We start from the raw sequence: 16,208 nt of genomic DNA on the forward strand, positions 1-16,208 counted from the left end.
CATTCCATTAAGAGATCAGCAGCTGAGCCCCAGGCATTGTGGCATACACCCCCAGAGCCAGACAGAACAGGTGAGAGGTTACCAGACAGTCATCTAGGTCACTGCTTCCCAAACTGGGTGCTTTCTACTTCCTCTTCATAGTTGTAATAAGGTGCAATTTTGGAAATTGGGCAGTGCATTATCAGAGTTAGGGTCTGGGTCAGAGTTCGGGTCAGAGTCAGAGTTCAGGTCAGAGTTATTGTCAGAGTTAGGGTCAGAGTCAGAGTTATTGTCAGAGTTAGGGTCAGAGTTAGGGTCAGGGTCAGAGTTAGGGTCAGGGTCAGAGTTAGGGTCATAGTTAGGGTCAGAGTTAATGTCAGGGTCAGAGTTAGGGTCAGAGTTAGGGTCAGGGTTAATGTCAGAGTTAGGGTCAGGGTTAATGTCAGAGTTAGGGTCAGGGTTAATGTCAGAGTTAGGGTCAGAGTTAGGGTCAGGGTCAGAGTTAGGGTCAGAGTTAGGATTAGGGTGAGAAGACCATAAATTGAGTAACGTACCTTAGCCACCCTGTTAGCCACCTCCCTGCCCACCATGAGGCCCTGGACGAAGGTCCTTGCAGCGATGAAGGCCCTCGTGACCTGGGCCTTTAGTTTCCGGGGCACGTCACCGAAAGGCTTCAGCTGGTCAGTGTATTTACTGACGCACTCCAAGTAGTCGTCGGTGAAGTGGTACTGAGAGTTCAGCAGCTGAAACATCCTCTCTAGCAGACGGGACCAGAAGTCATTCAGCATCTCCTCCAGGTTGACGTTCCCCCCAGTGTAGTAACGCTTCAGCTCCGTGAACAGGTCCTGGAACAGCTCACTGTTCTGCATGTACAGCTTCCCGTAGGTCCGCGTGAACATGTTATTCAGGGATTTCTCACCGTTGTCGAGGAGCTCCAGGAAGAACTCTGTAAGAAGGGAGAGGGGAGAGAAAGAGGAGGAACGATTCAGAGGTGAAGAGATGGAACGTTGACTCTGCATACAGAAGCTCAGCATTGTGTCTATGGAATGTCATTTATTGTATTGTATTGTATTGTATGCAAGGCCATGTCTTAGTCAACAGCTTCTGACAAAGAGACCAGATTTTCTACAGAGCTGCTCCAGTCTCAATGCAATCTCAAATCACCATGCTGGGATTTTCAAAGACTGCCTTTCATTCACTAGTTTATTCAAATACTATTCTATACAGGTACTTCAGAGTACAACAGCAAAATCAAATACTATTATATAAATGTACTTCAGAGTACAACAGCAAAATCAAAAGCAAGATGAAACATAAAACCCGCGGTCTTGGTTTTATTCTTCGTATTTCTGAGTTTGGATGGACACTATTTATTTCTCCAAAGAGTATGATGATGGATAATCCACTAAACAACGAGACACTCTCCCCTCTCCACTCTCCACTCTCCCCTGGACTGGGGGTCACTGGATCCTTTAACTAACAAGACACTTTCCACTCTCCCCAGCTGGACTGGGGGTCACTGGATCCTCTAACTAACAAGACACTCTCCACTCTCCACAGCTGGCCTGGGGTCACTGGATCCTTTAACAAGACACTCTCCACTCTCCACAGCTGGACTGGGGGTCACTGGATCCTTTAACTAACAAGACACTCTCCACTCTCCACAGCTGGACTGGGGGGTCACTGGATCCTTTAACTAACAAGACACTCTCCACAGCTGGACTGGGGGTCACTGGATCCTTTAACTAACAAGACACTCTCCACAGCTGGACTGGGGGTCACTGGATCCTTTAACTAACAGGACACTCTCCACTCTCCACAGCTGGACTGGGGGTCACTGGATCCTTTAACTAACAGGACACTCTCCACTCTCCCCAGCTGGACTGGGGGGGTCACTGGATCCTTTAACTAACAAGACACTCTCCACAGCTGGACTGGGGGTCACTGGATCCTTTAACTAACAAGACACTCTCCACTCTCCACAGCTGGACTGGGGGTCACTGGATCCTTTAACTAACAAGACACTCTCCACTCTCCCCAGCTGGACTGGGGGTCACTGGATCCTTTAAGTAACAAGACACTCTCCACTCTCCCCAGCTGGACTGGGGGTCACTGGATCCTTTAACTAACAAGACACTCTCCACTCTCCACTCTCCCCAGCCGAACTGGGGGTCACTGGATCCTTTAACTAACAAGACACTCTCCACAGCTGGACTGGGGGTCACTGGATCCTTTAACTAACAAGACACTCTCCACTCTCCCCAGCCGGACTGGGGGTCACTGGATCCTTTAAGTAGTACTATGCTTCTAAAACAGAGACTGTAGTCCAGGCTGGGATTGCATTTCAAATTGCACCCTATACCCTAGATAGTGCACTACTTTAGACCAGGGCCCTTTAGAACCCTATTCCCTATATAGTGCACTACTTTAGACCAGGGCCCTTTAGAACCCTATTCCCTATATATAGTGCACTACTTTAGACCAGGGCCCTATAGAACCCTATTCCCTATATAGTGCACTACTTTAGACCAGGGCCCTATAGAATCCTATTCCCTATATAGTGCACTACTTTAGACCAGGGCCCTATAGAATCCTATTCCCTATATATAGTGCACTACTTTAGACCAGGGCCCTATAGAACCCTATTCCCTATATAGTGCAATACTTTAGACCAGGGCCCTATGGAACCCTATTCCCTATATAGTGCACTACTTTAGACCAGGGATCTACATGGGGAATAGGATGCCATTTGGGATGCCCTCTGAGTCTGAATGAAAGGTGTCACTCATACCGTAGTTTCATTCAGGGCTGGTGATGTTTTCTAATATCTATAGACAGAGGACAACGTTCAGGTAACTGACAACGTCATGGAAACACTGGAGTGAGTCGGCTCTGTTGAAAACACGTGCTTCTACACAGAGCTGCATCCTGAGTTGAAAACACGTGCTTCTACACAGAGCTGCCTCCTGAGTTGAAAACACGTGCTTCTACACAGAGCTGCCTCCTGAGTTGAAAACACGTGCTTCTACACAGAGCTGCATCCTGAGTTGAAAACACGTGCTTCTACGCAGAGCTGCCTCCTGAGTTGAAAACACGTGCTTCTACACAGAGCTGCCTCCTGAGTTGAAAACACGTGCTTCTCCACAGAGCTGCCTCCTGAGTTGAAAACACGTGCTTCTACGCAGAGCTGCCTCCTGAGTTGAAAACACGTGCTGCTACGCAGAGCTGCCTCCTGAGTTGAAAACACGTGCTTCTACACAGAGCTGCCTCCTGAGTTGAAAACACGTGCTTCTACACAGAGCTGCCTCCTGAGTTGAAAACACGTGCTTCTACGCAGAGCTGCCTCCTGAGTTGAAAACACGTGCTTCTACATAGAGCTGCCTCCTGAGTTGAAAACACGTGCTTCTACACAGAGCTGCCTCCTGAGTTGAAAACACGTGCTTCTACACAGAGCTGCCTCCTGAGTTGAAAACACGTGCTTCTACACAGAGCTGCCTCCTGAGTTGAAAACACGTGCTTCTACACAGAGCTGCCTCCTGAGTTGAAAACACGTGCTTCTACACAGAGCTGCCTCCTGAGTTGAAAACACGTGCTTCTACACAGAGCTGCCTCCTGAGTTGAAAACACGTGCTTCTACACAGAGCTGCCTCCTGAGTTGAAAACACGTGCTTCTACACAGAGCTGCCTCCTGAGTTGAAAACACGTGCTTCTACACAGAGCTGCCTCCTGAGTTGAAAACACGTGCTTCTACACAGAGCTGCCTCCTGAGTTGAAAACACGTGCTTCTACACAGAGCTGCCTCCTGAGTTCATGAAGCAAGTCGTGTCCATCATGCTTAGGGTCATGTCTAAAAATGCCCAGTTACCCAATTATTTTGGGTACCATGGCTAGAAGTAGATACCTTACCCACTCAAAAAGACAGCTAAAAGTCAGGTAAATTGTACAGTGTGTTATCACTATGCTTTTCGCCATCTAAAATGCACTACCAAATTCCAATGGAAAAAACGATGTCTTGATTTTTGGATTAGTTGTCACCTAAATGTCTGTCACTTTCAACCATTTAAAAACACAGTAAGGTTCAAATGGGAATATAATGTGAGATATTTAGTTACAAGACGAATGTGTTATCACTGTGCATCGTCTAATAACAGAACCAACGAACCTGGACTGCAGTAGAGATTCCATTAAAAGTACATGGTTCAAGAGTGACCAATGCCGTTCGAGGTTCTGCACAGATGAGTAGAGAAATGGTGAAGGTCTCCACAGACCTGAGACGACCTATGCACGCCATCTTCAACATGCACGTTTTATATGATGACGTGTATAGTTACAGTCACCTCAACATGTGGTCCATGGATGTGTTATTCATTTAAGGTCACATTCGATTGTAAAATAGCCTTAAAGGGATACTTTGGGATTTTGGCAATTTATCTACTTCCCCAGAGTCAGATGAACTTGTGGATACCATTTTCTATATCTCTGTGTGCAGTTTGAAGAAAGTTGCTAACTAGCGTTAGCGCAATGACTGTTATTAGCGTTAGCGCAATGACTGTTATTAGCGTTAGCGCAATGACTATTATTAGCGTTAGCGCAATGACTATTATTAGCGTTAGCGCAATGACTGTTATTAGCGTTAGCGCAATGACTGTTATTAGCGTTAGCGCAATGACTATTATTAGCGTTAGCGCAATGACTGCTAACTAGCGTTAGCGCAATGACTGCTAACTAGCATTAGCGCAATGACTGCTAACTAGCGTTAGCGCAATGACTGCTAACTAGCGTTAGCGCAAAGACTGCTAACTAGCGTTAGCGCAATGACTGCTAACTAGCGTTAGCGCAATGACTGCTAACTAGCGTTAGCGCAATGACTGCTAACTAGCATTAGCGCAATGACTGCTAACTAGCGTCAGCGCAATGACTGCTAACTAGCGTTAGCGCAAAGACTGCTAACTAGCGTTAGCGCAATGACTGCTAACTAGCGTTAGCGCAATGACTGCGTCCTATTCACACACTTTATGTTGGTGTTTCCTTTATTTTGGCAGTTGCCTGTAAATCTGTAAATCAGCCCAGGTTATGTATAGGGAGATATGTCCCACTGACTGGGTTATGTATAGGGGGATATGTACCACTGTCAGGGGTTATGTATAGGGATATATGTACCGCAGACTGGGGTTACGTATAGGGTCTATGTACCACCGACTGGGGTTATGTATATGGGTATGTGTACCACAGACTGGGGTTATGTATAGGGGTATATGTACCACGGACTGGGGTTATGTATAGGGGTCTATGTAACACTGACTGGGGTTATGTATCACTGACTGGGGGTATGTATAGGGGGATATGTACCACAGACTGGGGTTATGTACCACATACTGGGGTTATGTACCTCTGGCTGGGGTTATGTATAGGGGGATATGTACCACATAATGTGGTTATGTATATGGGAATATGTACCGCATGCTGGGGTTATGTACCACCGACTGGGGTTATGTATCACTGACCGGGGTTATGTATAGGGGGATATGTACCACATGCTGGGGTTATGTACCACCGGCGGGGGTTATGTATAGGGATATATGTACCACTGACCGGGAAAATGTACCATCTACTGGGGTTATGTATAGGGGGATATGTGCCACTGGCTGTGGTTATGCATACGGGGGGTATGTACCACATACTGGGGTTATGTATCACTGACTGGGGTTATGTATAGGGGGATATGTACCACTGACTGGGGCTGTGTATAGGGGGATATGTACCACCGACTGGGGTTATGTACCACAGACGGGGGGTTATGTATGGGGTAATATGTACCACATGCTGGGGTTATGTATCACTGTCTGGGGTTATGTACCACATACTAGGGTTGTGTATGGGGTGATATGTACCACATACTGGGGTTATGTATCACTGGCTGGGATTATGTATAGGGATATATGTACCACTGACTGGTTTTATGTATAGGGAGATATGTACCACAGCCTGGGGTTATGCACCACATACTGGGGTTATGTATAGGGGGATATGTACCACTGACTGGGGTTATGTATATGGATATATGTACCACTGACTGGGGTTATGTATATGGGTCTATGTACCCCAGACTGGGGTTGTGTATAGGGGTCTATGTACCACTGACTGGGGTTATGTATATGGAGATATGCACCACATAATGGGGTTATGTATAGGGATATATGTACCACAGGCTGGGGTTATGTATAGGGAGATATGTACCCCATAGTGGGGTTATGTATAGGGAGATATGTACCACAGACTGGGGTTATGTACCGCTGACCATGTTATGTATAGTGGGCTATGTACCACTGACCGGGTTATGTATAGGTGTATATGTACCACTGACTTGGGTTATGTACCATTGACCAGGGTTATGTACCACATACTGGGGTTATGTACCCCTGACTGGGGTTATGTATATGGGTCTATGTACCCCAGACTGGGTTATGTATAGGGGTCTATGTACCCCTGACTGGGGTTATGTATAGGGAGATATGTACCACAGACTGGGGTTATGTATAGGGAGATATGTACCACAGACTGGGGTTATGTATATGGGTCTATGTACCCCTGACTGGGGTTATGTATAGGGAGATATGTACCCCTGACTGGGGTTATGTATAGGGAGATATGTACCACAGACTGGGGTTATGTATAGGGAGATATGTACCACAGACTGGGGTTATGTATAGGGAGATATGTCCCACAGACTGGGGTTATGTATAGGGAGATATGTACCACAGACTGGGGTTATGTATAGGGAGATATGTACCACAGACTGGGGTTATGTATAGGGATATATGTACCACTGACTGGGGTTATGTATATGGGTCTATGTACCCCAGACTGGGTTATGTATAGGGGTCTATGTACCCCTGACTGGGGTTATGTACCCCTGACTGGGGTTATGTATAGGGAGATATGTACCACAGACTGGGGTTATGTACAGGCAGTCAGTCCAGAACATTAATATTTAAACAGCTTAAATAACAGCCCACAAGCAGCATTAATGATTCATGTAAAGGTTCTGATTGCAGTAACACAATATTCATGTGTTTTAGACACAGCTACCAGGATATGAATAGATATCATCCTTATTACACACTGCTATTTACATCAACCATTTATCTGTCGCCAAAGCATTTTTTTCCCCGTTTGTGCAGTTGTCCTATAATTACATATTATGTTGAAGAATATTGAAAGAGAATGGAAGGATTTTTGAATTGAAATGGTCTGACATAATAACAATTAGTATTGCTGCAAAACGTGAATGGAATCCTACTGAACCTTTATTTAACTAGGCAACTCAGTTAAAATAGAATTATGATCCAATTAAAGCAACAATATCATTAAGGACAACAGAAATATGTTTTCTAGATTCTGTCATTAAGGACAACATAAATATGTTTTCTAGATTCTACCATTCAAGAGAACAGATATGTTTTCTAGATTCTGTCATTAAGGAAAACATAAATATGTTTTCTAGATTCTACCATTCAGGAGAACAGAAATATGTTTTCTAGATTCTATCATTTAGGAGAACAGAAATATGTTTTCTAGATTCTACCATTCAGGAGAACAGAAATATGTTTTCTAGATTCTATCATTTAGGAGAACAGAAATATGTTTTCTAGATTCTACCATTCAGGAGAACAGAAATATGTTTTCTAGATTCTACCATTTAGGAGAACAGAAATATGTTTTCTAGATTCTACCATTCAGGAGAACAGAAATATGTTTTCTAGATTCTACCATTCAGGAGAACAGAAATATGTTTTCTAGATTCTACCATTCAGGAGAGCAGAAATATGTTTTCTAGATTCTACCATTCAGGAGAACAGAAATATGTTTTCTAGATTCTACCATTCAGGAGAACAGAAATATGTTTTCTAGATTCTACCATTCAGGAGAACAGAAATATGTTTTCTAGATTCTACCATTCAGGAGAGCAGAAATATGTTTTTGGTCACGATCGTTAGGAAAGACGGACCAAGGCGCAGCGTGTGTTGAGTTCCACATATTTTAATAAAGTGAAACTTCTAAACAAACCAATAAACAAACAACGAAACGTGACATCCGTGGTGCTACACGTACATACACAACCCAGGTGGGAGTAAATATGATCCCCGATTAGAGGCAACGATGACCAGATACACAACCCAGGTGGGAGTAAATATGATCCCCGATTAGAGGCAACGATTACCAGATACACAACCCAGGTGGGAGTAAATATGATCCCCAATTAGAGGCAACGATTACCAGATACACAACCCAGGTGGGAGTAAATATGATCCCCGATTAGAGGCAACGATTACCAGATACACAACCCAGGTGGGAGTAAATATGATCCCCAATTAGAGGCAACGATTACCAGATACACAACCCAGGTGGGAGTAAATATGATCCCCAATTAGAGGCAACGATTACCAGATACACAACCCAGGCGGGAGTAAATATGATCCCCAATTAGAGGCAACGATTACCAGATACACAACCCAGGTGGGAGTAAATATGATCCCCAATTAGAGGCAACGATGACCAGATACACAACCCAGGTGGAAGTAAATATGATCCCCAATTAGAGGCAACGATTACCAGATACACAACCCAGGTGGGAGTAAATATGATCCCCAATTAGAGGAACGATTACCAGATACACAACCCAGGTGGGAGAAAGAGCTTCCTATATATGATCCCCAATTAGAGGCAACGATTACCAGATACACAACCCAGGTGAGAGAAAGGGCTTCCTACATATGATCCCCAATTAGAGGCAACAATTACCAGATACACAACCCAGGTGGGAGTAAATATGATCCCCAATTAGAGGCAACGATTACCAGCTGCCTCCAATTGGGAACCATACAACTCACCAACATAGAAATAGAATGACTAGAACACCCCCCTAGTCATGCTCTGATCTAAACACAATAGAGAACCAAGCCCTTGGTCAGGGCATGACAGTTTTCTACTTTCAGTAGCATTAAGGAGAACAGATATGTTTTCTAGTTTCTATGCTCAAATCATGTTTGTAATTTGAGAAATTTGACCACACAGGGTACACACAATACACACTATAACCTGGAGACAGGACAATACACACTATAACCTTGAGACAGGACAGAACATAACACATGCTGCCATGTTTTCATGTGTTGCTGCCATGCTGTGTTGGTGTCTCAGTCTTATGTAGTGTTGTAGTGTCTCTCTTGTCGTGATGTGTGTTTTGTCTCTCTTGTCGTGATGTGTGTTTTGTCTCTCTTGTCGTGATGTGTGTTTTGTCTCTCGTCGTGATGTGTGTTTTGTCTCTCTTGTCGTGATGTGTAGTGTCTCTCTTGTCGTGATGTGTGTTTTGTCTCTCTTGTCGTGATGTGTGTTTTGTCTCTCTTGTCGTGATGTGTGTTTTGTCTCTCTTGTCATGATGTGTGCTTTGTCTCTCTTGTCGTGATGTGTGCTTTGTCTCTCTTGTCGTGATGTGTGTTTTGTCTCTCTTGTCGTGATGTGTGCTTTGTCTCTCTTGTCGTGATGTGTGTTTTGTCTCTCTTGTCGTGATGTGTGTATTGTCTCTCTTGTCGTGATGTGTGTTTTGTCTCTCTTGTCGTGATGTGTGTTTTTTCTCTCTTGTCGTGATGTGTGTTTTGTCTCTCTTGTCGTGATGCGTGTTTTGTCTCTCTTGTCGTGATGTGTGTTTTGTCTCTCTTGTCGTGATGTGTGTTTTGTCTCTCTTGTCGTGATGTGTAGTGTCTCTCTTGTCGTGATGTGTGTTTTGTCTCTCTTGTGGTGATGTGTGTTTTGTCTCTTGTCGTGATGTGTGTTTTGTCTCTTGTCGTGATGTGTGTTTTGTCTCTTGTCGTGATGTGTGTTTTGTCTCTTGTCGTGATGTGTAGTGTCTCTCTTGTCGTGATGTGTGTTTTGTCTCTCTTGTCGTGATGTGTGTTTTGTATCTCTTGTCGTGATGTGTGTTTTGTCTCTCTTGTCGTGATGTGTAGTGTCTCTCTTGTCGTGATGTGTGTTTTGTCTCTCTTGTCGTGATGTGTGTTTTGTCTCTCTTGTCGTGATGTGTGTTTTGTCTCTCTTGTCGTGATGTGTAGTGTCTCTCTTGTCGTGATGTGTGTTTTGTCTCTCTTGTCGTGATGTGTGTTTTGTCTCTCTTGTCGTGATGTGTAGTGTCTCTCTTGTCGTGATGTGTAGTGTCTCTCTTGTCCTGATGTGTGTTTTGTCTCTCTTGTCGTGATGTGTGTTTTGTCTCTCTTGTCGTGATGTGTGTTTTGTCTCTCTTGTCGTGATGTGTGTTTTGTCTCTCTTGTCGTGATGTGTGTTTTGTCTCTCTTGTCGTGATGTGTGTTTTGTCTCTTGTCGTGATGTGTGTTTTGTCTCTTGTCGTGATGTGTAGTGTCTCTCTTGTCGTGATGTGTGTTTTGTCTCTCTTGTCGTGATGTGTGTTTTGTCTCTCTTGTCGTGATGTGTGTTTTGTATCTTGTCGTGATGTGTGTTTTGTCTCTCTTGTCGTGATGTGTGTTTTGTCTCTCTTGTCGTGATGTGTAGTGTCTCTCTTGTCGTGATGTGTGTTTTGTCTCTCTTGTCGTGATGTGTGTTTTGTCTCTCTTGTCGTGATGTGTGTTTTGTCTCTCTTGTCGTGATGTGTGTTTTGTCTCTCTTGTCGTGATGTGTGTTTTGTCTCTCTTGTCGTGATGTGTGTTTTGTCTCTCTTGTCGTGATGTGTGTTTTGTCTCTCTTGTCGTGATGTGTGTTTTGTCTCTCTTGTCGTGATGTTGTTTTGTCTCTCTTGTCGTGATGTGTAGTGTCTCTCTTGTCGTGATGTGTAGTGTCTCTCTTGTCGTGATGTGTGTTTTGTCTCTCTTGTCGTGATGTGTGTTTTGTCTCTCTTGTCGTGATGTGTGTTTTGTCTCTCTTGTCGTGATGTGTGTTTTGTCTCTCTTGTCGTGATGTGTGTTTTGTCTCTCTTGTCGTGATGTGTGTTTTGTCTCTTGTCGTGATGTGTGTTTTGTCTCTTGTCGTGATGTGTAGTGTCTCTCTTGTCGTGATGTGTGTTTTGTCTCTCTTGTCGTGATGTGTGTTTTGTATCTTGTCGTGATGTGTGTTTTGTCTCTCTTGTCGTGATGTGTGTTTTGTCTCTCTTGTCGTGATGTGTAGTGTCTCTCTTGTCGTGATGTGTGTTTGTCTCTCTTGTCGTGATGTGTGTTTTGTCTCTCTTGTCGTGATGTGTGTTTTGTCTCTCTTGTCGTGATGTGTGTTTTGTCTCTCTTGTCGTGATGTGTGTTTTGTCTCTCTTGTCGTGATGTGTGTTTTGTCTCTCTTGTCGTGATGTGTGTTTTGTCTCTCTTGTCGTGATGTTGTTTTGTCTCTCTTGTCGTGATGTGTAGTGTCTCTCTTGTCGTGATGTGTAGTGTCTCTCTTGTCGTGATGTGTGTTTGTCTCTCTTGTCGTGATGTGTGTTTTGTCTCTCTTGTCGTGATGTGTGTTTTGTCTCTCTTGTCGTGATGTGTGTTTTGTCTCTCTTGTCGTGATGTGTGTTTTGGTCTCTCTTGTCGTGATGTGTGTTTTGTCTCTCTTGTCGTGATGTGTGTTTTGTCTCTCTTGTCGTGATGTGTTTTGTCTCTCTTGTCGTGATGTGTAGTGTCTCTCTTGTCGTGATGTGTGTTTTGTCTCTCTTGTCATGATGTGTGTTTTGTCTCTTGTCGTGATTTGTAGTGTCTCTCTTGTCGTGATGTGTGTTTTGTCTCTCTTGTCTTGATGTGTGTTTTGTCTCTCTTGTCGTGATGTGTGTTTTGTCTCTCTTGTCGTGATGTGTGTTTTGTCTCTCTTGTCGTGATGTGTGTTTTGTCTCTCTTGTCGTGATGTGTGTTTTGTCTCTCTTGTCGTGATGTGTGTTTTGTCTCTCTTGTCGTGATGTGTAGTGTCTCTCTTGTCGTGATGTGTGTTTTGTCTCTCTTGTCGTGATGTGTAGTGTCTCTCTTGTCGTGATGTGTGTTTTGTCTCTCTTGTCGTGATGTGTGTTTTGTCTCTCTTGTCGTGATGTGTGTTTTGTCTCTCTTGTCGTGATGTGTGTTTTGTCTCTCTTGTCGTGATGTGTGTTTTGTCTCTTGTCGTGATGTGTGTTTTGTCTCTTGTCGTGATGTGTGTTTTGTCTCTCTTGTCGTGATGTGTGTAGTGTCTCTCTTGTCGTGATGTGTGTTTTGTCTCTCTTGTCGTGATGTGTGTTTTGTATCTTGTCGTGATGTGTGTTTTGTCTCTCTTGTCGTGATGTGTGTTTTGTCTCTCTTGTCGTGATGTGTAGTGTCTCTCTTGTCGTGATGTGTGTTTTGTCTCTCTTGTCGTGATGTGTGTTTTGTCTCTCTTGTCGTGATGTGTGTTTTGTCTCTCTTGTCGTGATGTGTGTTTTGTCTCTCTTGTCGTGATGTGTGTTTTGTCTCTCTTGTCGTGATGTGTGTTTTGTCTCTCTTGTCGTGATGTGTGTTTTGTCTCTCTTGTCGTGATGTTGTTTTGTCTCTCTTGTCGTGATGTGTAGTGTCTCTCTTGTCGTGATGTGTAGTGTCTCTCTTGTCGTGATGTGTGTTTTGTCTCTCTTGTCGTGATGTGTGTTTTGTCTCTCTTGTCGTGATGTGTGTTTTGTCTCTCTTGTCGTGATGTGTGTTTTGTCTCTCGTCGTGATGTGTGTTTTGTCTCTCTTGTCGTGATGTGTGTTTTGTCTCTCTTGTCGTGATGTGTGTTTTGTCTCTCTTGTCGTGATGTGTTTTGTCTCTCTTGTCGTGATGTGTAGTGTCTCTCTTGTCGTGATGTGTGTTTTGTCTCTCTTGTCATGATGTGTGTTTTGTCTCTTGTCGTGATTTGTAGTGTCTCTCTTGTCGTGATGTGTGTTTTGTCTCTCTTGTCTTGATGTGTGTTTTGTCTCTCTTGTCGTGATGTGTGTAGTGTCTCTCTTGTCGTGATGTGTGTTTTGTCTCTCTTGTCGTGATGTGTGTAGTGTCTCTTGTCATGATGTGTGTTTTGTCTCTCTTGTTGTGATGTGTGTTTTGTCTCTTGTCGTGATGTGTAGTGTCTCTCTTGTCGTGATGTGTGTTTTGTCTCTCTTGTCGTGATGTGTGTTTTGTCTCTCTTGTCGTAATGTGTGTTTTGTCTCTCTTGTCGTGATGTGTGTTTTGTCTCTCTTGTCGTGATGTGTATGTAGTGTCTCTCTTGTCGTGATGTGTGTTTTGTCTCTCTTGTCGTGATGTGTGTTTTGTCTCTCTTGTCGTGATGTGTGTTTTGTCTCTCTTGTCGTGATGTGTAGTGTCTCTCTTGTCGTGATGTGTGTTTTGTCTCTCTTGTCGTGATGTGTAGTGTCTCTCTTGTCGTGATGTGTGTTTTGTCTCTCTTGTCGTGATGTGTGTTTTGTCTCTCTTGTCGTGATGTGTGTTTTCTCTCTCTTGTCGTGATGTGTGTTTTGTCTCTCTTGTCGTGATGTGTGTTTTGTCTCTCTTGTCGTGATGTGTGTTTTGTCTCTCTTGTCGTGATGTGTGTTTTGTCTCTTGTCGTGATGTGTTTTGTCTCTCTTGTCGTGATGTGTAGTGTCTCTTGTCGTGATGTGTGTTTTGTCTCTCTTGTCGTGATGTGTGTTTTCTCTCTCTTGTCGTGATGTGTGTTTTGTCTCTCTTGTCGTGATGTGTGTAGTGTCTCTTGTCATGATGTGTGTTTTGTCTCTCTTGTTGTGATGTGTGTTTTGTCTCTTGTCGTGATGTGTAGTGTCTCTCTTGTCGTGATGTGTGTTTTGTCTCTCTTGTCGTGATGTGTGTTTTGTCTCTCTTGTCGTAATGTGTGTTTTGTCTCTCTTGTCGTGATGTGTGTTTTGTCTCTCTTGTCGTGATGTGTATGTAGTGTCTCTCTTGTCGTGATGTGTGTTTTGTCTCTCTCTTCGTGATGTGTGTTTTGTCTCTCTTGTCGTGATGTGTGTTTTGTCTCTCTTGTCGTGATGTGTAGTGTCTCTCTTGTCGTGATGTGTGTTTTGTCTCTCTTGTCGTGATGTGTAGTGTCTCTCTTGTCGTGATGTGTGTTTTGTCTCTCTTGTCGTGATGTGTGTTTTGTCTCTCTTGTCGTGATGTGTGTTTTCTCTCTCTTGTCGTGATGTGTGTTTTGTCTCTCTTGTCGTGATGTGTGTTTTGTCTCTCTTGTCGTGATGTGTGTTTTGTCTCTCTTGTCGTGATGTGTGTTTTGTCTCTTGTCGTGATGTGTTTTGTCTCTCTTGTCGTGATGTGTAGTGTCTCTTGTCGTGATGTGTGTTTTGTCTCTCTTGTCATGATGTGTGTTTTGTCTCTTGTCGTGATTTGTAGTGTCTCTCTTGTCGTGATGTGTGTTTTGTCTCTCTTGTCTTGATGTGTGTTTTGTCTCTCTTGTCGTGATGTGTGTTTTGTCTCTCTTGTCGTGATGTGTGTTTTGTCTCTCTTGTCGTGATGTGTGTTTTGTCTCTCTTGTCGTGATGTGTGTTTTGTCTCTCTTGTCGTGATGTGTAGTGTCTCTCTTGTCGTGATGTGTGTTTTGTCTCTCTTGTCGTGATGTGTGTAGTGTCTCTTGTCGTGATGTGTGTTTTGTCTCTCTTGTTGTGATGTGTGTTTTGTCTCTTGTCGTGATGTGTAGTGTCTCTCTTGTCGTGATGTGTGTTTTGTCTCTCTTGTCGTGATGTGTGTTTTGTCTCTCTTGTTGTGATGTGTGTTTTGTCTCTCTTGTCGTGATGTGTATGTAGTGTCTCTCTTGTCGTGATGTGTGTTTTTTCTCTCTTGTCGTGATGTGTGTTTTGTCTCTCTTGTCGTGATGTGTGTTTTGTCTCTCTTGTCGTGATGTGTGTTTTGTCTCTCTTGTCGTGATATGTGTTTTGTCCTGTATTTATTTTGAATCCCAGCCCCCCGTCCCCGCAGGAGGCCTTTTGCCTTCTGGTAGGCCGTCATTGTGAATAAGAATTTGTTCTTAACTGACTAGTTAAATAAAAAGGTTAAATAAATAAATAAAATTAAACACGTCAGTTAAGCCTTGCTAATAAGATCCCCTTCAGTGAACCAACAGACAGAAACACAAACAATCCCTGAACTGTCAAACACACATCAACAGTCTGGAAACAAACAACAACAGATCGGTGACATGGGACAGGAAGTGGTGACAACAGGACTGATTATAAACCACACAGGAATCCCCCACACAACTCTTCTCCACACGCTAGTTTAACGGTTGGATGCCACGTTGCTACGTTGTTGCTATGACAATAAAAACATGCCAACACTACGGGCTGAAGTGGTTTACTCCAGTGGCATGGCTGATCAATGTTACCACTCCTGTGGTGAGACAGGTAACCTTTAACCTTTAAGGCATGGCTGATCAATGTTACCACTCCTGTGGTGAGACAGGTAACCTGTAAGGCATGGCTGATCAATGTTACCACTCCTGTGGTGAGACAGTTAACCTGTAAGGCATGGCTGATCAATGTTTCCACTCCTGTGGTGAGACAGGTAACCTGTAAGGCATGGCTGATCAATGTTACCACTCCTGTGGTGAGACAGGTAACCTTTAACCTTTAAGGCATGGCGGATCAATGTTACCACTCCTGTGGTGAGACAGGTAACCTTTAACCTTTAAGGCATGGCTGACCAATGTTACCACTCCTGTGGTGAGACAGTTAACCTGTAAGGCATGGCTGATCAATGTTACCACTCCTGTGGTGAGACAGTTAACCTGTAAGGCATGGCTGATCAATGTTACCACTCCTGTGGTGAGACAGGTAACCTTTAACCTTTAAGGCATGGCTGATCAATGTTACCACTCCTGTGGTGAGACAGGTAACCTTTAACCTTTAAGGCATGGCTGATCAATGTTACCACTCCTGTGGTGAGACAGGTAACCTTTAACCTTTAAGGCATGACTGATCAATGTTACCACTCCTGTGGTGAGACAGGTAACCTGTAAGGCATGGCTGATCAATGTTACCACTCCTGTGGTGAGACAGGTAACCTTTAACCTTTAAGGCATGGCTGATCAATGTTACCACTCCTGTGGTGAGACAGGTAACCTTTAACCTTTAAGGCATGGCTGATCAATGTTACCACTCCTGTGGTGAGACAGGTAACCTTTAACCTTTAAGGCATGACTGATCAATGTTACCACTCCTGTGGTGAGACAGGTAACCTGTAAGGTATGGCTGATCAATGTTACCACTCCTGTGGTGAGAC

The 16,208-nt window shown here is 43.9% G+C and overlaps 1 protein-coding gene across 1 annotated transcript in view; it reads right to left on the bottom strand.

Moving 5' to 3' along the window:
• The window catches only part of LOC109885592 (glypican-6-like), a 434,345-nt gene that overhangs the window by 179,517 nt on the left and 238,620 nt on the right, over nt 1-16,208 (bottom strand). Inside the window, exon 3 of the mRNA XM_031816008.1 lies at nt 534-925. Within this exon, the coding sequence (XP_031671868.1) occupies nt 534-925 (392 nt within the window). The remainder of the gene's footprint in view (nt 1-533; nt 926-16,208) is intronic.

Source organism: Oncorhynchus kisutch, unplaced genomic scaffold (assembly GCF_002021735.2).
Source record: "Oncorhynchus kisutch isolate 150728-3 unplaced genomic scaffold, Okis_V2 scaffold727, whole genome shotgun sequence".
Taxonomy (NCBI): Eukaryota; Metazoa; Chordata; class Actinopteri; order Salmoniformes; family Salmonidae; genus Oncorhynchus; species Oncorhynchus kisutch.